Genomic DNA, 24161 nt, shown 5'->3' with positions numbered 1-24161 from the left:
TAATTGGCGTTCACAAGGGCCATGAGGATCACGCTGAAGTAGCCCTTATAGTTATAGAAAAAACTACCGGTTGGCTGGTTGCGTGATACGAACATGTTTGCCATCCAAAGCACCCCCACAGTTTGGGAACTGCCAAATACGCTCAAAATCAGAAGCAATTTGTTTCCATTCCGCCACGGATTTAGGAAAAGGAACGTAGCTCCGTAAAGTGCGGACGATGGCGTTGCATGTCTCAGGGATTAACACGCTGAGTAGTGATCTAGAAACAGCAGCTGAAAATTCCAAATGTTTCATTGAACGTCCGGTTGCCAGGAATCGCAGCGTTACTGCCAGACGTTCCTCAGCCGAAACTGCTGCACGCATCCGTGTATCCTGCCGTTCAATGAGTGGCCTCACAAGTTCCAGTAAGAGCTTGAATGATTCCTCCGACATCCGTAGATAATTTCGGAAATCATGCGGATTCTTCTCCTGTAACTCCCTCACTGCATGTGGGTGAATTTGGACCGCTGCTCCAGCCATTCTCTGGTCCACATGCGACGCTTTCGTTTGGAGCGCCTCTCTTCCACCCGCGCCTCTTCTTGTCGATCTCCCTCCATCAGTAAAGCTGCCGCCACAATCACACGCTCTGCGGTGGACATGTACATGATGTGAAACCTGCCCGGTTAGAAGAGAAAAGGGATTTAGAAAAATGCACCCCAAAAAAAAAAAAAAAACACAGAAAAAAAAACGAGCTTACAAAAGGCAAAAATGGCGGGAGCGGGCGCTGCTGTGAAAAGATTGCAAGCTTTGAAAAGGTTATTGAGGAGCAAATATTACAAATAGACTACCTCAAGTAAAATGGCAGGGGTGGGCGCGGCAAGGGTATCACACAGCTGTAGATAGAACAAAAAGTATATAAAGGTTTAGAAAGTTATAAAAAAAAAAAAAAAAAAGTAAAAAGAAATGTACCTTGCAAAGATTATTCAAATTCCAGATGGTTGAAATTACAGATGAAGCGCAGTTGTGACTCCGACAGGATCCAAAACCAGCCACACACACGATACTATCCTCGCAACAACGCACAAAGGACTAGAAACAGAGCGTTGGTTTATCCACTAAGCGCGCTGGAACAATGGATGGGGGCGCACTAGACGTTTTCATTTATTGCTGAGGTGATGTTGTGGCCACCAATCGGAGTAGAGGGGTGTTACAAAAGAAACCTAGTCCCGCCTGTGCCGCTGTCATATATTAGTCATCAACGAGGTCACCCGTCGTTCACAAAAGGGGTCAAACACAACGATTCAGGGTCACCAGCGGGACGCCAACGATCGAAATACGGTCCTGAACGTTCATGCACGATCAGCGACATCGCAGCAGGGGCCACGTCGCCGCTACATGTCACACACATCGACATCGCCAGCGATGTCGCTGCTGCGTCCTAAAATCGGTGTCGTTTTAGCGATATCGCTAGAGATCTCGTTTAGTGTGACATACCCTTAACTTGCAATCTAGACACGGCTCCGTTCATTTGCAGGAACGGGTTATAGAGGGCCTTATTATTCTGAAGATCAGTGGGAAATCAGTAGCCCTTATCAAAAACAAAAAAACGGTGGCCGCGACATATTAGCCAGCACAGAATTGTGAAGCTACTTAAAAATTACCACTTTGTTATAGGTTCATTTTTAAGGTGGGGATTCATCCAGCCTTACAAAAATCCCCTGTTGACACTACTATTAATCCACCCTGCATTCTGAAGACTTGAAAGATTTAGACAGGGTGTGTGTGTGTGTGTGTGTGTGTGTGTGTGTGTGTGTGTGTGTGTGTGTGTGTGTGTGTGTGTGGGGTGGGAGTAGTTTAACTGGTAACTAGGTCGTAATCAGCAGTTTGAATGACAAAGAGATGGACGTTGTGTTCAGGTAAATTCAAAATATCAATATTTGACAACCAATTTTAAAAGTGAAAAAAAACAAACACCTAATAAAGTCAATTTGAACATAACAGTACAGTTTGGACAACTGATTGAGAATGGTATTTTAATAAAGGCTACATATTGGCAAATAACACCAACAAATGTGTCACAAAACTCTTCTTTCCACATGCCTTTAGTGTAATTGAAATCACTAACCATAGATGATTATAATCACGAATAAATAAAAATGTTAAAGAACAGAAAACAACCTATAACAAGATAAAAGATATAAACTGCTGATCACACTGTATTTAGTATGCACGTTTGATTATCTACATGCAACAGGTATGGAAAAAAGTTGCACTAAAAGTGCAAAGTATATTCTGAACAATAATATTATTGAAATGAGGATAGATTAAAAAATATATATTTTTTTTTACTTTGAAAGAAAAGTGAAAATCATTTACATGTGCGAATCATAGAAAACATACACAAGACGAGAAAAGCAAATGTATACAAGCAGGATTTCAAGGGTTAAGTGTACAGTACCTGATACTCATGTTTCCTCTTAGAGGAAATATGAGTATTACATATCTAACATATCTTTCATAAAATTGAAATATTAGAAACTGGAGTTACACCTTGCAACTAAAATCTCATCTTTAGAAGAAAATAAAATTGTGGCATTAATTAGCAAATCATGAAAGGATTGGCCCTCCTGTCACAAGATTTTGCCGCCTGTGATAGATCCAGGACATTGGGAAGGAAGGCACTTTGATAAACTGATTACTTGCAATCCCATAAATGCATTGTAGCAATAATGAAATCTCTAGTATGGCTGTGCGTTGGGGAAATGTGTTGGCTCCGTTCTTGAGGAGGTCAGGAGGGGTAATGCTCAATTTTTATCTTCATTTATGATTGCTGTAACCAGTTCCAATCCATGCTCTGAAAAAAAAACAACAAAAATAATATTGCATTAATATGTCATCATAAAAAAGCAGCCCGCTCGCAAAGAATGAGATAACGTTTCTTAATGGACCTTGTAATATTAAAGAGGTTGTCCGATACCTTCCTGTCAAGCCTTGTATAAATACCTATCTTTAAACCCTAATCACTTTTGTAATTTGCTTTATTGTAAAATTCCTCACCATTCTCTCTGTATGTGCTTTTTTTCATGTGATGTTTTGTTTCAGGAGAATCTCAAATGCCAATAAGGAGGCTGGGGCTACATTCACTTCTCTGCAGCTTCTATCACCCCCTAACACAGCACGTCATCAGGGGGCAGCACTGCAGTCACTTACAACTGCCCCTGTCTCGCCATTCAACATCAATCATGGTGATAGAGGAAGGGAGAAGTCACCGCAGCTTCATTCACTGCCTGCATACTTCTGTGTCAGCCATCCACATCTTTAGTCCCCACCATCTCATTCACTGTAATGAGCAATTATCAGGGGTTGGCGCTCATCCAGATTCCATCCCCTCTGCCTGATGTCTTATTTCAGTAGTGACAAAAAGTGTGGCAGTGAAGACTGAAGATTGGTGGGCGGCGGGAACAGAAGAAATGTGGCGGACAAGAATGAAGCTGTGGCCATGTCTCTCTGCATTGTAAGGCCTCTTTCACACTTCAGTTTTTTACAATCAGTCACAATCCGCCAGGTTTTGAAAAAAACGGATCCTCAATTTTCTTTTGAGGATCCGTTTTTTTTCCCCATTGACTTCCATTACTGGCGGATTGTGACGGATTGCCGTCCGTTGCATCCATTTTTTTTGCGGATCCGCCAAAAGTTGCTGTCCGTCACCATCCTCAAAGATTTCAAAACGGAGCTTGCAACGTTTTTTTCTCTGGTGGATCCTCCAGACACTCATTTAACCCGAAATTCTTTCTGGGTGCCGGACAAAAAATCTCTCTCTCAATCTCTCTCTCTTTTTCCAGGCTGCGATTCCTTTAAAATTCTTCATTTGTCGGATCCGTCAAAAAAACGGACAGGTGGCATCCGTTGTCATCAGTACTACAACGGATCCGCCATCCGTCCTTTTGGCGGATTTTGACTGATGCAAAAAACTGAAGTGTGAAAGAGGCCTAACCAACACTGCAATACAGTTCGGACATTATCGGAGGGTGATAAATCATGTGGGGAAATGGCTGCAGTACCAGAAACCTGTGACACATCATAGGAAGTAAAAAGAAACAGGAAAAAAAGCAAGTTGAAAAAGAGGATAGGGCTTAAAAATAGATAATTATAAAAGGCATTTTGTGTGTCGGACAACCCCTTTAAGGTATATTCCTAAATGTGTGACTTCACTTTGGATAAACTTTAAAGAAAATAAAATATTCATATAAAAGTTTACATAAATAGCAAGTAAGTATTTTGGTAGAATGTTTAGCATTCATAGCAGCATTATGATAATCTGCAGTGCTTCACATAGAAAAGGATCTCAAACCTTCTATCTGCTTTCAAATGCAGGGCTAATCGGAATCCTTTGACTTCGGTCTGGTCAACCTCTAGTTGTATCAATTCAAGATCCGATGTGAAATATACTCATCTTCCACAGCTACAGCCACATAGTGACTTCCCATTGGCTACAGCCAGCACGTGACACAAGGAACTACGCAACTGCGGGAGGCTAATATACACCGTTTTCATTTCATATCAGGTGCTGAACTGATTAAGCTACGGTCGTCCCATAGTGGACAGCCCATGTAACCCTTTTATGACATTTCGTATATATACACACGGCGACGACAGACCTCACCCTGCAGAAACTACCACAATCGGTGCTAGCACCGATTCATAGAATCATAGAATCGTAGAGTTGGAAGGGACCTCCTGGGCCATCTGGTCCAACCCCCTGCTCAAAGCAGGATTCGCTAAATCATCCCAGTCAGATGTCTGTCCAGCCTCTGTTTGAAGACTTCCATTGAAGGAGAACTCACCACTTCTCGTGGCAGCTTGTTCCACTCATTGATCACACTGTCAAAAAGTTTTTTGTAATATCTAATCTGTGTCTCCTCCCATTCAGTTTCATCCCATTGCTTCTAGTCTTTCCTTGTGCAAATGAGAATAAAGTTGATCCTTCTACAATGTGACAGCCCTTTAGATATTTGTAGACAGCTATTAAGTCTCCTCTCAGTCTTCTCTTTTGCAAACTAAACATTCCCAAATCCTGCAACCTTTCCTCATAAGACAGGGTTTGCAGACCGGTCACCATTCTGGTCGCTCTTTTCTGAACTTGCTCCAGTTTGTTGATGTCTTTTTTAAAATGTGGCGCCCAAAACTGGACACAATATTCCAGATGAGGTCTGACCAAAGAGGAGTAGAGGGAAATAATGACTTCACGTGATCTAGACTGTATGCTTCTGTTAATACATCCTAGAATTGCATTTGCCTTTTTTGCTGCTGCATCACACTGTTGACTCATATTCAGTCTGTGATCTATTAGTATGCCCAAGTCTTTTTCACATGTGCTGTTGCTTAGCCCTATTCCTCCCATTCTGTATATGCTTTTTCATTTTTATTGCCCAGATGTAGTACTTTGCCTTTTTCCCTGTTAAAAACCATTCTGTTTGTTGCTGCCCACTTCTCCAGATTGTGAGCGTCTAACCCCTCTGATGCCACTGTCAATAGTGAGAGAGACATCGATGGGCATAGCAGAGGGAGGGAGCAGGGAAAGTTGATGTTCCATACTAGGACAAGGTAAAGAAGTTTTAAAAAAAAGTTTTAAAAATTAGATAAAAAAAAATCAAAAAAGAACAAAAACACAGAAAAAAAAGAAAAATAGTAATCGAATAAATACATTTATGTAAAAAACAAAAAGTAAAAAAAGGTACATATTTTGTATTGCCACGTCCACCCTATAAAAGTGTCCCACTAGTTAACCCCTTCAGTGAACACTGTATTAAAAAAAACAAAAAAAAAAACAAGAGGCAGAAGAAAATGCGTCATCATACTGCTGAACAAAAAAATAAAAATTGTATCACTAAAAACAACATCTTGTCCCGTAAAAATCAAGCCGCCATACAGCTTCGTTAGCGGAAAAATAAAACGTTATAGCTCTTAGAATGAAACGATTCAAAAATAATTATTTTACTATAAAATTGTTTTTATTGTGTAAAAGCGCCAAAACATAAAAAAAACTATACGAATGTGCCATCACTGTAATGACACGAAAAATAAAGCTGTCTTACCAATTTGATCACAAGTGGAAAATCTGATTGTAGACCCTTATGCCTTTCAAAATCGGAATAGAAAGCGATCAAAAAATGTAATTTGCCCAAATATGGCACCAATAAAAACGTCAACTCATCCCGCAAAAAACAAGCCATAGCATGATTGTTAGACAATATATGGAAACATTTTTAGCTAAATATTGAATGAAAAGTGTCTTTAAGTAAGTGACAGCAGCCAAACATAAAAACCCGATGTAAATCTGGTATCACTGTAATCGCAGAGCGGTTTACCCGTCCAGGCCTCCAGACAAATGCACTATCCTGTAACTATCCTGTAAGCTCCTGCTTGAGGGTGCAGTTGGGCCCATTTGGAAGGGTGTCACTACTAGGCTGTTAACCTGGATGCTGTGCATTGCCATAGTGTGAACAGTGCCGCATACAAGATTTTTATTGTGCATTAATATACCAGGCAACCGCCCCCTCCATTTATTGGTAGGCTGTGAGCGGTTGTTTCATCGGTATTCTTGCACCTGTGTTGCAATCTTAATTATATGGGTCCACTGCATACCGATAGTGCATTTGTCTGGAGGCCTGGAAGGGTAAAACTCTCTGCTTTTTTGCTGTTTTCTTGTATTATTGGAGGATTTTTAAGTCCTCTTTTTGTGCTATTTCAGTATCATTGTAATCGCACCAACTCAAAGAATAAAGTTGTCTAATCGCTTATAACGTACAAGGAACAGTGTAAAAATGAATAAAACCAATTCTTCACCTGCTGTCTTTTTTTTCATTCTACCACAGCTCACATTTTCCCTGCACTCTGTGCTGAGCGCTTATACTGGGAGGGGTTCCATGTAATACTCTCAAATACATGATTCAGACAGAACCCCATGTAGAAGATTCGTATAATGTGGCAGATGGAGGCACTGTGGATGCAGTCTGGCCTGTGATTCGGCAGTGTCCATCTATTTAGGCGTGTATAAAAAGCGCAGTCGGCCACAGTTTCGTGCACTTCTGAAAGGAAGGACAACGCTGAACACAGGCCAAACGGCGTCCAGAGTAACTCTGCTACATCATTACAGAGAATGGATCCCACGTGGGGTTTCATTTCAATCATGAAATTCAGAGATTTAGATGGAAACCCGGATGTAAGTGCTCAGCGTAGAGTGCCGGATAAATGTGATACAAAATGTTATGTAAAATATTGCCAACAAAAGCTTCAACAAAATCCACAAAAAAAATCAAGTCCCCACTCAGGGTCGTCAACTGTTAACGGAAATATAGGTGGCTTCCACGGGACTGGTAGTACAAAGGCTCTGGAAAATGCAATGGCTCCTCAGCCTCCTAAAAGAAATTCAGCACTCCCAAATCCAAATACCCCCTCCCTTCTGAGCCCCAGAGTGTGTCTGAACACCACTTTTAGCATCCACATGTTTGGCATTTCTATTGCGATAACAGCCTGCCTAATTTACAAGTGTACGTCTCCAGAAGCATGAGCTGGGCACTACAAATGTACTGCTCGCTACAACATACTGATAACTGAAACATACTGGTCACTACATTGGCAGTTTTCAATTTTCACTTAGCAGCCTCCACTGCTGCTTGCTTCCAGAAAACACCCAAGGAGTCAAAATTGCCACTACATATGTAGATAAATTCCCTGAGGGGTATAACTTCCAAAATGGGGTCACTTGAGAGGGGATTCTCCTCTTCTAGCCCTTGAGGTTATTTATATGGAGTTCGTAAACTATTCTAGGAAAATCTACAATATGGGGCTAAAACAAAATTTTGGTGGTAAAAATGTAATTAATTTTTCATCACTGTCCAATGGTATAAAATGCTGTGACACACCTTTGGTGTCAATATGACCACTACACCCCTAGATTCATTGAGGTGTAGTTTGTATCTGAGGGGCAGAGGGAATTCTGCTGTTGTGACACATCATGGGCTCTACCAATGTGACATGGCACCCTCAAACCGGTCCAGCAAAATGTGAACTCCAATATAGCGCTTTTTCCCATATGAGTCTCAAAAGTAGTTTTCGACCACATATGTGGTATCTGTATACTGAGGAGAAATTGCAAAAACAAATTTTAGGGTCCATTTTCTTCTGCTATCTTTGTGAAAGGAGAACGCCCCTGAGGTGCCAGAACATCAGAACTCCACATAAGATGACCCCATTTTACAAAATACACATATTGATGAATTAATCTAGAGTTGCAGTGATCATATTAACACCACAGTTGTGTCAGTGCATTTTATATCATTGGGCTGTGAAGAAAAAATAAATGACATTTTTAACACAATTTTTTGTTAACCCCAGATTTTACATTTTCACAAGGAGAAATGGGTAAAAATGGCACCAAAATTTGTCCCACAATTTCTGCTGAATATAGAAATACCCTATATGGGGCTGAACAGTACTGCTTAGCCATACAGAGAGACTTGGGAGGGACGGAGTGCTATTTGCCTCCTGAAACGCAGATTTTCCTAGAATAGTTTGCCGACTCCATGTACAGAGCCCCTAAGTGCTAAAAGAGCAGAATCCCCCTCAAGTGACCCTATTTTGAAAATTATACCCCTTTGGGAATTTATCTACAGGTGTAGCTACGATTTTGACTCCATGGGAGTTTTCCAGAAACAAGCAACAGTGGATGTTAATGAGTAAATTGTCAACTACCATTGTAGAAAACAATACGTTCTAGAAACCAGTATGTTGTAGAAAGCAGTAATTGTGCCCAGCTCATGCTTCTGGAGACATGCACCTGTAAATTAGGCGGGCTCTCATCATTACAGAAATGCTAAACATGTGGATGCTAGATGTGGATAAGGCACACTGGGGCTCAGAAGGGAATGGGGCATTTGGATTTTTAGAGCGAAAAATCTGCTGGGTTTCTTTTGGGGTGTGAGGAACCATAGCGCTTTTCAAGAGCATTTGTGCTACCAGTAACGTGGAAGACCCCAATATTTCCATCGACAGGTGACGTACCTGAACTTGCTATTTTTGTGGCTTGAGTTGAAGCTTTTATTGGGATCATTTTACATAACGTTAGGAATCACATTTATCCTGCGCTCTACGCTGAGCACTTACTTTGGGGTAACCATCTAAATCTCAGAGTAAAGCGATTCAGAGGAAACCCCGAGGGAGCTACTCACTATAATGAGGAGGCAGAGTTACTCTTGACTCCGTCTGGCCTCTATTCAGTGGTTTCCTTCTTTTCAGAAGTTCGCAAAACTGTGACCACGCACGCTTTCATGCACTCGTAAAAAGTTGGACACCGCTGAATCACAGGACAGACAGTGTCTACAGTGCCTCCATCTGCCTAGCTATAGGGAATCTTCTGCCAGGAATTCTGTCTGAATCACGTTTCAGAGATTTACACGGAAACCCCGATGTAAGCGCTCAGCGTAGAGTGCAGGATAAATGTGATCCGAGCCTTACGGCGACCTTTGGGAAGCAGTATGAAAAAAATCAACAGCGGGTGAAGAAGTTGTTTAGTTTAATTTTTTATGCCATTCCTAGTGCGGTATAAGTGATTAGACGACTTTATTCTTCGGAGAGGTGAGATTACAGCGATGCCAGATTTGTATCTTTTTTATATTTGACTGTCACACTAAAAGATGCTTTTTATTGCACAAAAACTAGTTTTTGCACCGCCATTTTGAGAACTATAATTTTTCTATATTTCGTCCGACAGAGTCATGTGAGGACTTGTTTTTTTGCGGGATGATTTGACGTCTTATGGGTACTGTTTTCGGTCACAGTTTTTTTGATCGGATTCTATTTTGATTTTTTGGAGATACAATGAGCAAAAAGCAGAAATTCAGGATATTTTTTTTTTTTTCAAGCCAAACCGCATGCGGTAAATTAGATAAGGCAGCTTAATTCTTCAGGTCAGTAAAATTACAACGACACCACATAAAGTTTTTACGTTTTGGTGCTTTTACACAGTAAAAACTATTTTTTAGAAAAATTATTATTTTTGCATCGTTTTATTCGGAGAGCCATGACTTTGGGGATGGGGGGGTAGATGAGGGCTTAGAGTGCCAGAATCAGCTGACACCTGGCGGAAATCATGCGTACACAGCCTCTGTGCATGCAAAATCACCTGGACATCATCAGTACGTCTAAGGTCGGTAAGTATTAGCTGACAAAGATGTACTGAGGACTTCCAAGCTCGTGAAGTGGTTAACCCTTTCCGACATTGGGCGTAAATTTATGCCGATGTCCGACTCCCTCCCTTTGATGTGGGCTCTGGCGGTGAGCCCACATCTTTCCCGGCACGTCAGCTCTTTTGAACAGCCGACATGTGCCCGGAACAGCCGCAGGTGGTATCGCGATCCACCCGCGGCTATTTACCTGTTAAATGCATTTAACATGAACTTCCAGCAATCGTGCTGGAAATACGCCCATCAGTGACCCGTCATGTGATCGCGGGACCAATGGGTTGGCATGACAGCCAGAGATCTCCTGGAGACCTCTATGGTTGTCACTGCTGGATTACTATGAGCGCCGCCTGGTGGTCGGCGCTCATAGCAAGTGAGGTATTCGGCTACATACAGGTGATCTGATCATCGCCTGTATGTAGCAGAGCTGATTGGGTAATGGCAGCTTCTAGTCTCCCGTGGAGACTATTGAAGCATGCCAAAAGTGAAAAAAATGTTTTCAAAAATATAAAAAAAAAAATATAAACGTTCAAATCACCTCCCTTTCACCCCATTCAAAATAAAACAATAATAAAAAAATCTCAAAAGATACACATATTTGGTATCACCATGTTCAGAATCACACGATCGATCAATATAAAAAAAGAATTAACCCAATTGCTAAACAACATAGCGAGAAAAAAGTCAAAACGCTAGAATAATTTTTTTGGGTCGCCGCAACATTGCATTAAAAAGCAATAATGGCCTATCAAAAGATAAAAATGGAGACGCAATTTTTTACTTTTTTTTTTTTCAACAAAGTTTAGAACTTTTTTCACCACTTCTATAAAAAAACAACCTAGACATGTTTGGTGTCTATGAACTTGTAATGACCTGGAGAATAATAATGGCAGGGTCAGTTTAAGCATTTAGGGAACCTAGCAAAAAAATAAAAACAAAAAAACTAGTGTGGGATTGCACTTTTTTGCAATTTCATTGGACTTGGAATTTTCTTTCCAGTTTTCAAGTACAAGACATGGTAAAACCAATGGTGTCATTTGAAAGTACAACTTATCCCGCAAAAACAAGCCCTCACGTGGACATTTTGACCCAAAAAAATAAATAAAAAAAAGTTATGGCTCTGAGAAGAGGGGGAGCAAAAAATGAAAATGCAAAACGATAAATACCTCTGGTCGTTAAAAGGTTAAATAAATTTCTAAATACATTTATGAGCAACTCACAAATTATTTTGTTTAAGGAAGTAATCATTGTAGAACATCAAAATCATTGTTGTCTTATGCCATGTGCACACGTTGTGGAATTGCCGCGGAAATTTCCGCAGGAATTCCGCAACTCCCTGCCGCGGGAAATATGCTAGAATTCCGCATGCGTAATTCCCGCGATAAACTAGCGTTTTGCAAGCGTAATTAGCTTGCAGAATGCTAGCGTTTTCCAAGCGATCTGTAGCATCGCTTGGAAAACTGATTGACATGTTGGTCACACTCGTCAGTGTTTGATTAGTGTGACCAACTTTTTACTATTGAGGCTACCTATGCAGTAAAAAGATATAAAGTTAAAAATATAAAAAAAAAATAAAAAAATGATGTTTTTCTCACCTTCCAGCGTCCCACGCAGCGTTCCCGATCCTCGCCATGCTCCCGGCAAGTCCCGTTCCCAGCGATGCCTTGCGACAATGACCTTTGATGACGTAGTGGTCTCGCAAGACTGCTACTTCATCAAAGGTCATTGTCGCAAGGCATCGCTGGGAACGGGACTTGGCGGAAACATCGCTGAGGCCTGGGGACGCTGCGTGGAATGCCGGAAGGTGAGAAAAACATCATTTTTTTATTTTAATTCTTTTTTTTTTATAGGGATATGGTACCCAAGGCCTGGAGGAGAGTCTCCTCTCCTCCAGACCCTGGGTACCATTCGCACATTTTCCGCTTACATTACGCATGGTGGGCATAGCCACATGCGGAAAGTAAGCGGAAAAATGCATTCCTATGTGTGCGGAGTTCCCGCGATTCTGCACAAATGAGCCTGCTGCGTATTTTTCCGCGATGCGATTTTGCTGCGGAAAAATACGCATTAGCACAGCATGTGCAGAATGCCAGTGAATACAATGGGTTGCTTATTTTATGCATTTTCGCAGCGTTTACGAAGTGTGCACATAGCCTTATTACACTGACAAACTACTGTTAGGCTATGTGCACACGTCCGGAATTCCTGCGGATTTTATGCGTTTTTGCCAAGTTTTTTCACCGCGAAAACGCATAAAATGAGAAACCCATTGTATTCAATGGCATTCCGCACATGCTGTGCTAATGCTGCGTATTTTTCCGCAGAAAAATACGCAGCAGGCTATTTGTGCGGAATGGTGGGAATTCCGCACACATAGGAATGCATTGTTCCGCTTACTTTCCGCATGTGGCTATGCCCACCATGCGCAAAGTAAGCGGAAAATGTGCGGATGGTACCCAGGGTCTGGAGGAGAGGAGAATCTCCTTCCAGGCCTTGGGTATCATATCCCTGTAAAAAAAAAAAAAAAAAAAAAAAAAAAAAGAATTAAAACACAAAATGGTGTTTTTATCACCTTCCGGCGTCCCACGCAGCGTCCCCAGGCCTCAGCGTTGCTCCCGCCAAGTCCTGTTCCCAGCGATGCCTTGCGACAGTGACCTTTGATGAAGTAATGGTCTCTCGAGACCGCTACATCATCAAAGGTCATTGTCGCAAGGCATCGCTGGGAACCGGACTTGCCGGGAGCATGGCGAGGATCGGGAACGCTGCGTGGGACGCCAGAAGGTGAGATAAACACCATTTTTTATTTTTTTTTAATATTTTTAACCTTATATCTTTTTACTACTGATGCCGCATAGGCAGCCTCAATAGTAAAAAGTTGGTCACACTCCTCAAACACTGTTTGACGAGTGTGACCAATGCGTCAGTTTTTCAAGCGATGCTACAGATCGCTTGGAAAACGCTAGCATTCTGCAAGCTAATTACGCATGCAAAACGCTAGTTTATCGCAGGAATTATGCATGCGGAATTCTAGCGTATTTCCCGCGGCAGGGAGTTGCGGTATTCCTGCAGCAATTTCCGCAGCAATTCCGCAACCTGTGCACATAGCCGTAACGGTGAGAATGTGCAGTAAGAAGCTCTGCCCCCTTTCTATCATGTGAAGGAAGATTTGCTCACAGTAAATATGTGTATCTAATACCGGAGATACCAAGGGGGCTGAGAAAAAAAAAAGAGGCTACTCAAACTTCTATCCACCATGTCTATCTGATCAATACTGGAGCTACCAGGGGTGCTGCTGAGGTAAGAAGAGGCTGCTCACACTGATGCCCATCATGTCTATCTGATCAATACTGGAGATACCAGGGGTGCTGCTGAGGCAAGAAGAAGCTGCTCACACTGATGTCCATCATGTCTATCTGATCAATATTGGCGATAGCAGGGGTGCTGCTGAGGCAAGAAGAGGCTGCTCACACTGATGTCCATAATGTCTATCTGATCAATACTGGAGATACCAGGGGTGCTGCTGAGGTAAGAGGCGGCTGCTCACACTGATGTCCATCATGTCTATCTGATCAATACTGGAGATACCAGGGGTGCTGCTGAGGCAAGAAGAGGCTGCTCACACTGATGTCCATCATGTCTATTTGATCAATACTGGAGATACCAGGGGTGCTGCTGAGGCAAGAAGAGGCTGCTCACACTGATGTCCATCATGTCTATTTGATCAATACTGGAGATACCAGGGGTGCTGCTGAGGTAAGAGGCTGCTAACACTGCTGTCCATTATGTCTATCTGATCAATACTGGAGATACCAGGGGTGCTGCTGAGGCAAGAAGAAGCTGCTCACACTCATGTCCATCATGTCTATCTGATCAATACTGGAGATAGCAGGGGTGCTGCTGAGGTAAGAAGAGGATGCTCACACTGATGTCCATCATGTCTATCTGATCAATACTGGAGATACCAGGGGTGCTGCTGAAGTAAGAAGAGGCTGCTCACACTGATGTCCATCATCATGTCTATCTGATCTAATACTGTAGATAGACGAGGTGCAGAGAAAAGAAGAAGAGGTTGCTCTCACTGCTCTCTACCTTTTCTATCTGATCTCATACTGGAGATTTCAGGTATGTAGAGACTTCTGTTGTGCTAAAGTGATTACCTCTCTAGATAAAATGAATGTTATTTGCCAATTAAACATATTTAGGAATTTAATAACATTTTCTTGTTTTTTTTTTCTTTAATATTCTCAGAGAACACCTTCAAGTTTATATGAGCGCTGAACTTTGCAAACCAGTCATGACTGCAAATTGCGGATGTGAATGGCTCTGTGTTAAGTGTGCGCTTGTTTGTAAAGTGGATGATGGCAGTAGCTGCATACTATGTACATGTCCTAGTCTGATCAGCAAATCAGAACAGACGAGTGCATGTTTTTCAGTGCCGTGTGTAAAATAGCCTATATGTACTAGCACAATGCACACATGCAAAGCACGTGGACCGATAGAACAGGAATATATCAAAGCTCCATTATCACAACACGTTTGTTGAAGTGTATTATGGCACCAACAAAGGAGATTTGTAGGGACCTCAGAAGAAAAAGTGGTTGATGCTCATCAAGATGGAAACCGTTACAAAACCATCTCTAACGAGTTCAGACTCCAGCAATCCCGTAAGACTGTGTATATTGTGGTGTAGTGACCACTGTGTCCGCTAGGGGGCGCTGTGTGGATGTCCCAGGAGAGTGGATGAATGGCAGAATACTGAATGACCGTTATGTATCTCAAGGTGGGTGGCCTTGAGATGGAGACTTATGTGTGTGTTGATCAGCAGTGATACTGCTGAGGTGCTGGTTCAATGTGTCAGGGACTAGTTTCCTACAAATCCACCCAGGGGTGTTGTTAAGAACGATATTGTAAAGAGTGTGAGAATGGTTCAAGGACCTGTGATGAGGTTATAGCCATGTGACCCGGTGGGCGTGGCTACGGACCATATAAGGTGGCCAGTGTAGGTCACATGAGTGAATGCAGGGACCTGGTTGGTCCGTTTTGGAAGGCCCCGTCTGGGAGAGATGGGGGCTGTCTTTCTGACAGCAAGGAACGCTGTGTTGAATGGCTGCACGTGCCTGATGATTCCCTGGAGGGAATGGACGTCTGCAGCATGATGAGGTGAAGCAGTCATGAGTAAACCCTGACGTGGGTGAGATAACTGAGGTTGAAGAGCCTGTGTATGCCTTACCTGTGTGACCACAGGAGTTACAGAGCTGAACTCTGTCATGGGCGCTATGCTGATGTGCTGAACTTTATGTTACTGCTGTGGGTTTATGATGCTGAATAAACCGCATGGACTATAATTGATTTATGGAAAACCCGTGCCGGATCTGGTTTTGTGGCTGCTAAGTGAGTATCCTCTACTTGAATAACAGTGCTACCTTACAATATATATATATATATATATATATATATATATATATATATATATATATATATATATATATATATATATATATATATATATATATATATACAGTGCCTACAAGTAGTATTCAACCCCCTGCAGATTTAGCAGGTTTGATAAGATGCAAATAAGTTAGAGCCTTCAAACTTCACACAAGAGCAGGATTTATTAACAGATGCATAAATCTTACAAACCAAAAAGTTATGTTGCTCAGTTAAATTTTAATAAATTTTAAACATAAAAGTGTGGGTCAATTATTATTCAACCCCTAGGTTTAATATTTTGTGGAATAACCCTTGTTTGCAATTACAGCTAATAATAGTCTTTTATAAGACCTGATCAGGCCGGCACAGGTCTCTGGAGTTATCTTGGCCCACTCCTCCATGCAGATCTTCTCCAAGTTATCTAGGTTCTTTGGGTGTCTCATGTGGACTTTAATCTTGAGCTCCTTCCACAAGTTTTCAATTGGGTTAAGGTCAGGAGACTGACTAGGCCACTCCAACACCTTGATTTTTTGCCTCTTGAACCAGGCCTTGGTTTTGTTGGCTGTGTGCTTTGGGTCGTTGTCTTGTTGGAAGATGAAATGACGACCCATCTTAAGATCCTTGATGGAGGAGCGGAGGTTCTTGGCCAAAATCTCCAGGTAGGCCGTGCTATCCATCTTCCCATGGATCCGGACCAGATGGCCAGGCCCCTTGGCTGAGAAACAGCCCCACAGCATGATGCTGCCACCACCATGCTTGACTGTAGGGATGGTATTCTTGGGGTCGTATGCAGTGCCATCCAGTCTCCAAACGTCACGTGTGTGTTTGGCACCAAAGATCTCGATCTTGGTCTCATCAGACCAGAGAACCTTGAACCAGTCTGTCTCAGAGTCCTCCAAGTGATCATGAGCAAACTGTAGACAAGCCTTGACATGACGCTTTGAAAGTAAAGGTACCTTACGGGCTCGTCTGGAACGGAGACCATTGCGGTGGAGTACGTTACTTATGGTATTGACTGAAACCAATGTCCCCACTGCCATGAGATCTTCCCGGAGCTCCTTCCTTGTTGTCCTTGGGTTAGCCTTGACTCTTCGGACAAGCCTGGCCTCGGCACGGGAGGAAACTTTCAAAGGCTGTCCAGGCCGTGGAAGGCTAACAGTAGTTCCATAAGCCTTCCACTTCCGGATGATGCTCCCAACAGTGGAGACAGGTAGGCCCAACTCCTTGGAAAGGGTTTTGTACCCCTTGCCAGCCTTGTGACCCTCCACGATCTTGTCTCTGATGGCCTTGGAATGCTCCTTTGTCTTTCCCATGTTGACCATGTATGAGTGCTGTTCACAAGTTTGGGGAGGGTCTTAAATAGTCAGAAAAGGCTGGAAAAAGAGATAATTAATCCAAACATGTGAAGCTCATTGTTCTTTGTGCCTGAAATACTTCTTAATACTTTAGGGGAACCAAACAGAATTCTGGTGGTTTGAGGGGTTGAATAATAAATGACCCTCTGAATAAACTTTTCACAATTTAAAAAAAAATTAAACAAAGAAATAACATTCTTTTTTGCTGCAGTGCATTTCACACTTCCAGGCTGATCTACAGTCCAAATGTCACAATGCCAAGTTAATTCCGAATGTGTAAACCTGCTAAATCTGCAGGGGGTTGAATACTACTTGTAGGCACTGTATATATATATATATATATATATATATATATATATATATATATATATATATATATATATATATATATAGGAAATTGAAGACCATTATTACCCTCTCCAGAAATGTTTGCATAGCAAGGCTTATAATTGTATGCAAGATCATAAAGGAACCCATGTTAACGTTCATGAGTCCACCATCAGCAGGACACAGAACAACAATGGTCTGCAGTTTGCCAAGGATCACCTGGACAAACCAGAAGGCTATTAGTACAATGTTTTGTGGACGAACGAGATTAAAATAGAAATTATTGGTTAGGCCTCTTTCACACTTCAGTCTTTTGACGTCAGTTGATATCCGCCATTTTTTTAAAAAAAACAGATCCGACATTTTTTTTGGCAGAATCAGTTTTTTTCTATAGACTTACATTAGTGACGGATTGCGACAGATGGTCGTCCGTTGCATCCGTTATTTGACGGATCCATTGGAAATCTCTCTCTCCTTTTTCCAGAGTTCTCTTCCTTTAAATTTCACACACTGGCGGCTGCAAACGGATCCAGTGCATACGTTTTTGGAAGAGCGGAAACGGATCCATTTTTTCACACTTTGGCGGATTTCAACTGACATCAAATGACTGAAGTGTGAAAGAGGCCTTAAAGGAGTAGTGTTAAGTTTGGAGAAAAAGTCACATCTTTAAAAACCTCATACAATCTGTGACACATCCGGTGGTGGTAGTATCATAGTTAGGGCCTGTTTCGCTGCATCTGGGCCACAACAACTGTCATCATTAGTGGAACAATGAATTCTGAATTTTATCAGAAAACTCTAAAGGAAAATGTAAGGAAATCTTCAGGTTCTGAATTTGAAGAGAACATTATTCTCAACAGCTATTCAACTCTTTCATTTCTCTCCTCTGTCCCCCAGCACCTCCTCTCTCTCGCCTTTCAGCTAAAGACTTGCCTCATTCTTCAAGCAGAAGACTGATCACATCAGAGAAAGCTTTGGCCTACAGCCCCTCCTCATAACTACACAGCCCTCCTCCTCGAAAATCAGCTTCTTCAGCATAACAGAAGATCATCTTTCCTCTTTATTCTCCAAATGACATCTCATCACCTGTGTGAACTTAACCCGATCCCATCCCAAGCATCACCACAGTCTTCATCCCAACCCTTACCCATCTTCTTTTATCGTAACAACTAGTGTTCTTCCCTCATGCTTCAAGCATGCCTCAATTACATCCATGCTCAAAAAGCCCTCCCTTGACCCATGCGTTCTGTCTAGTTATCGCACCATATCACTTCTACCCTATGCCTCAAAACTACTGGAACACCACATCCATTTTTAACTGTCCTCCCACCTCTCCTCCTGATCCCTCAATAACAGCTTACAATATGGCTTCCGACCGCACCATTCCACTGAAACTGTCATGACTAAACTCACCAATGACCTACTAACTGACAAATCCAAGTGACACTTCTGCTTCTCCTGGACCAGTCATTTGCCTTCGACACAATGGAGCACTCCCTCTTAGTACAGATTATCTCATCTCTTTGCATCGCAGACTTGGCTCTATCTTGGATCTCCTCACACCTAAGACTGGACATTCAGCGTCTCCCACTCACACTCTACCTCCTCACCTCGACCCCTACCTGTCGGTGTCCCCCAAGGTTCAGTTCTAACACCCCTGCTCTTCTCCATCTACACTTTCGGCCTGGGACAGCTCAGAGTCCCACGGCTTTCAGTATCACCTCTATGCTGATGACACACAGATCTACCTCTCTATATTACCTCCTTACTAACCAGAATCCCACAATGTCTGTCCGCTATTTCATCTTTTTTCTTTGCTACATTTTTACAACTTAACTCCCCCATCTCACTCAACCCCCCCCCCACACACACAACAGACCTATCCATCAAAGTCAATGCTGCCCACTCTAGCACTCCCACGCAAGCTCACTGTCTCGGGGTAACCCTGGACATTGATCTCTCCTTCAAACCACATATCCATGTCCTTTCCACTTCCTGCCGACTCCAACTCAAAAATATTTCCCAGCTCCGCACATTCCTCAACCAAGGATCTGCAAAAGCACTAGTGCATGCCCTCATCTCCCGCCTCAACTACTGCAACCTCCTGCTTTGTGGTCTCCCCTCTAACACTCTCGCACCTCTCCAATCTATCCTAAACTCTGCTGCACGACTAATCCACCTATCCCCCTGCTATTCCCCAGCCTCTCCTCCCTGTCCATCCCTTCACTGGTTCCAATTGCCCAGACTCCAGTTCAAAACACTAACTTTGTCATACAAAGCCATCCACAACCTATTTCCTCCATATGTCTGTGACCTACTCTCACGGTAGTTACCTGCATGCAACCTCCTTCTCTACGCAGCGCTTATTTCCACCGCAGTGGTTCAGAGTCAAACATACATGGCGGAAATCATGCAGCCATTGTCTGATACATCCTGCCTATGGATTGGTCAAGTCAGGTTTACCTTAGCCCTATAGAAATGTTGTGGGAGGGCCTGAAGAAGCAGCTTATGTGACAAGATCATCAATATAACAGAAATCAAGCGGTTTTGTAGGGAAGATAAGTTTCCACAAAAGTGAAGTACAGAACTAATTAACAATTACTGGATACGTTTAGATCCAGTTCTTGCTGCACAATGAGGTCACCAGATATTGAAAGAAAAGGCTCTCTTAATTTTTCAGCTCAGACATTGGATAATTTTTCTGCTTTAAAATATATTTATGACTAATATATTTTTTTTTGTTTTTATGTCATATTTCTACAGAAATATGGAATATTCTTAAGGATTCACAGCTTGCAAGCACTACTGTATGTATAATACTTACAAATTTACACACACTTACAACTAAGCTTTTTTCTTGTTCCATTGTGCTCTCCATTATCAAGGTGCTGAGCTGCTTTTGATAAAACAGGTTTTCATCTATGGCACGTTTAAATGGCTCTCTAAAAATGAGAAAATTATAATTTGTTAATTTATTTATTACACATTAGTTAGAAAATCCATCAAATGCAAAGCGCTTAATGTGCAACGGAGGGAAAACATAAGAGATTTTTAAACTAGAATGCTGGAGTAATATCAGACAAAAATCTGTCTTTCATAATTTATACCCTAACTAGCTGAAGAGCCCGGCATTGCCTGGGCATAGTAACCAACTGTGGATAGTTATAACAAATTATAATGATTATATTGCACATAAAAACATTTCACATCATATATTCAACACTACAGATTTGCAACACAAATTAACTAAACGATTACCCAAGTATTGATAGTATTTTATTTTCAACTCATTCAAGATTTTTGGTTTTTCCTTTCGGTGCAAAGATGAAGAGATTTTTGGCAGTTCCAACTCTTGAACAGACTACGTAAAGTTGACCATGAGAAAAGAATGGAGATTGCAAATCGATCCCTACTACTTTCAAGGTCCTTCCCTGAGCATTGATTAATGGACATTGCAAATAGCAGTTTAAGGGTACCATTACACTAAGCGATGCACCAGCTATCCCGACAACGATATGGATCGCTGGTGCATTGCTAAGTGGTCGCTAGTGAGCTGCCACACAGGCAGATCTCACCAGCGACATAGCAGCGGTCGGGGGTCGCTACTTACCTGTCAGACGCGGCGATCCTGATGTCCTCCCTCCCGCGTCCACGTGTCGCTCGTCGGCGCCACAGGAAGCCCAGCAGGAAGCGCCCGACGAGAAATGATCCAGAACCTTCTCGCGCGATCAGCGATAACCAGCGGGGGAGCCGGTCGCAGGTAAGTATCAGACATAGCGATATCGCTGCTGCGTCACAAAACCAGTGACGTTTCAGCGATATTGCTAGCGATATCGCTGTATCTATTCCTATCCTGTCTGATACTGTCTGCTGAGTCATGTATCTATTCCTATCCTGTGTGATACTTTCTGCTGAGCTGTGTATCTAATCCTATCGTGTGTTACTGACTGCTCAGCCATGTATCTAATCCTATCCTGTGTGATACTGACTGCTGAGCGGTGTATCTAATCCTATCCTGTGTGATACCGTCTGCTGAGCTGTGTATCTAACCCTATCCTGTGTGATACTGACTGCTGAACCGTTTACCTAATCCTATCATGTGTGTTACTGACTGCTCAGCCGTGTATCTAATCCTATCCTGTGTGATACTGACTGATGAGCAGTGTATCTAATCCTATCCTGTGTGAAACTGACTGCAGAGCCGTGTATCTAATCCTATCCTGTGTGATACTGGGCTTCCCCCTCTTCCCCCTGCAGTCTGTGTCAGAGGGTGAAAACCAAAAACAAAACATAAAACAAATATCCTGGAATAAAAAAGTAAAAAAAATATATTGCAAAAATTGCATGAAGGTAGTAATAATAGTAATAAGGGTATTTAGTTAACATAATTTTGATCAAAATTATGTTAATTAAATACACTTATTATTACTACCTTCATGCAATTTTTGCAATATATTTTTTTTACTTTTTTATTCCAGGATATTTGTTTTGTTTTTGGTTTTCTCTGTGTAAAGGTCATGTGTTCATATGCAATTACATTTTGCATGCACATTAATTTACTTTTTCTGCTCAGACCCAGTTTCTCATTTGTGTCAGAGGGTGGTCTGTGTTGGCACAGTAATAAATTGTGTTATTTCCAGCTTTACAGAAGGACGATAACACGATATATATTAGATTATGATAAAGCAGGGATTATGGGGAAAGGAGTGGCACAACATGCAACACTGTGTCAAAATTGTGGCACACATTTGTAACATAGAGCCAAGCAACTAAAATCTAGTGTGAACTTACTGTATAGCTAGTCTTACAACAGTACGCCAGAGTTATCAATACAATAACCACCATGACAAATCTGGAACATTTTTAAACTATATTCCAGTTAAGCTCTTTAGGTTTTTGCTTCAGTTTTTTTGGGGCATGGCACATGTGAAAATACCACTATGACATACCGTAAACTGATGGTGCTTCCCCATGGGGCATGAGGGACACTCCAGGAAGCACCATCAGTTTACGGTATGTCATAGTGGTATTTTCACATGTGCCCATTATGTTTCATACATCCTATCTAGGGCAATAATAGGAGTCTTTTTGCTGGGTACATGCTTTGGTGGACTGACCCATGCTGTATATGTGGAGGGGAGCCCAATTGGGCCAATAGGGGACAGAGTGTATATTACCACCTTAAGGATCATTGTGCCCTACCATTCTTTTGCTCCTTAATAAATTATAGGAATCACTTAACAGCTTCGGCTGTATGTGTTAGGAGACATTAGAGGGTGAGACGTTCCCACATTTACTGGACATATCTGAGGATAGTTTGTTTATGGGTGCAGAGGAAGTGAATTACGTTGGTCTTTCCCTGTGATATGCTTTATACTATGTCCTAATTGTTCTGTCTCTAGAAAAAGTATATTGTTATGTAGTGCTTCCATGGAATTTGGCTGTCTCTTACACTGGTCTAGCACCTTCTTTTTAATGATTGTAAACTGTACTGTTCATAAATAAAGATTATTTTTTTAAATGTACCATTGTGTGGCACCTTCTTATAAATAAGAAATTTAGGTTACCACAAAAGGTGATGATTGTTGTGTGGTACATTTCCCAGCATTGGGTGTTGAAAACTGGATTGGGCAATTTTGGTGACTATAATGCCTCCAGAACTTGTTTTACATGAAAGGGGAGAAACTAGTGAGATGTACAATGGGTTTGTAGATTGTGAGCCCTCGTGGGCAGGGTCCTCTCTCCTCCTGTACCCGTCGTAACTTGTATTGTTTAAGATTACTGTACTTTTTTTTTTATTATGCATACTCCTCCTCACTTGTAAAGCGCCATGGAATAAATGGCTCAATAATAATAATAATAATAATAATAATAATAATAATAATAATAATAATAATAATAATAATAACAGTGTTACCTAGTGTGATATATAATGGTTACCAGTGTGCGGTGTGTGTGATGGCCACTCTGTACTCTCTCCTGATCTCACTGCAGAGCTGTGTGCGATTATAAATGACACATCTACACCTACCCATCTACATGTGTAGATGGGTAGGTAGCTGGCTTAGTGATAGAAAACAAAGAGTAAAGAGTTAATGGTGCATACCAGATTGGGCCAGGGTTACTAGTGGGGTACTACAGGGTTCTGTATTGGGCCCTCTACTATTTAATATATTTATTAATGATCTAGTGGATGGCTTACACAGTAAAGTATCAGTATTTGCAGGTGATACAAAACTATGTAAGGTAGTTAACACAAAGGAGGACAGTTTGCAACTACAGACAGATTTGAGGAAATTGGAGAATTGGGCTGAAAAATGGCAAATGAGGTTTAACACAGATAAGTGTAAGGTTATGCACATGGGAAGGAGAAACAGATGCTACAATTACTTACTAAATGGGAAACTGCTGGGGAAATCAGACATGGAAAAAGACTTAGGCATCTTAGTCAATAAGAAGCTAAATTGGAGTGCCCAGTGTCAGGCAGCTGCCACCAAAGCAAATAGGGTCATGGGATGCATTAGAAGCGGTCTGGGGACACAAGATGAAAACATAATTCTCCCTATGTACAAATCACTCGTCAGACCACACTTGGAGTATTGTGTGCAATTTTGGACGCCGGTGCTTAAGAAGGACATTACTCAACTTGAAAGGGTTCAAAGGCGGGCTACTAAAATGATAAATGGAGTTGGTTCACTACAATACCCAGAAAGGTTATCAAAATTAGGTCTATTTACTCTAGAAAAGAGAAGACTTAGGGGAGACTTAATATATATGTACAAGTATATCAGAGGGCAATACAGAGAACTCTCCAATGAACTGTTTG

General features: G+C 41.7%; 1 protein-coding gene across 1 annotated transcript in view; it reads right to left on the bottom strand.

The window, feature by feature from the left end:
* Positions 1 to 1995: 1995 nt before the first annotated feature.
* CHUK (component of inhibitor of nuclear factor kappa B kinase complex) overlaps positions 1996 to 24161 on the bottom strand; it is a 236950-nt gene continuing 214784 nt past the window's right edge. The window contains exons 20-21 of the mRNA XM_073581036.1: positions 20178 to 20277; positions 1996 to 2833 (exon numbers count right to left, since the gene is read on the bottom strand). Of these exons, the coding sequence (XP_073437137.1) occupies positions 2801 to 2833; positions 20178 to 20277 (133 nt within the window). The 3' untranslated portion in view covers positions 1996 to 2800. The remainder of the gene's footprint in view (positions 2834 to 20177; positions 20278 to 24161) is intronic.

This window comes from Dendrobates tinctorius, unplaced genomic scaffold (genome assembly GCF_039654945.1).
Source record: "Dendrobates tinctorius isolate UK_male_01 unplaced genomic scaffold, ASM3965494v1 ptg000068l, whole genome shotgun sequence".
Taxonomy (NCBI): domain Eukaryota; kingdom Metazoa; phylum Chordata; class Amphibia; order Anura; family Dendrobatidae; genus Dendrobates; species Dendrobates tinctorius.
This window is presented reverse-complemented; position numbering and strand designations above follow the sequence as displayed.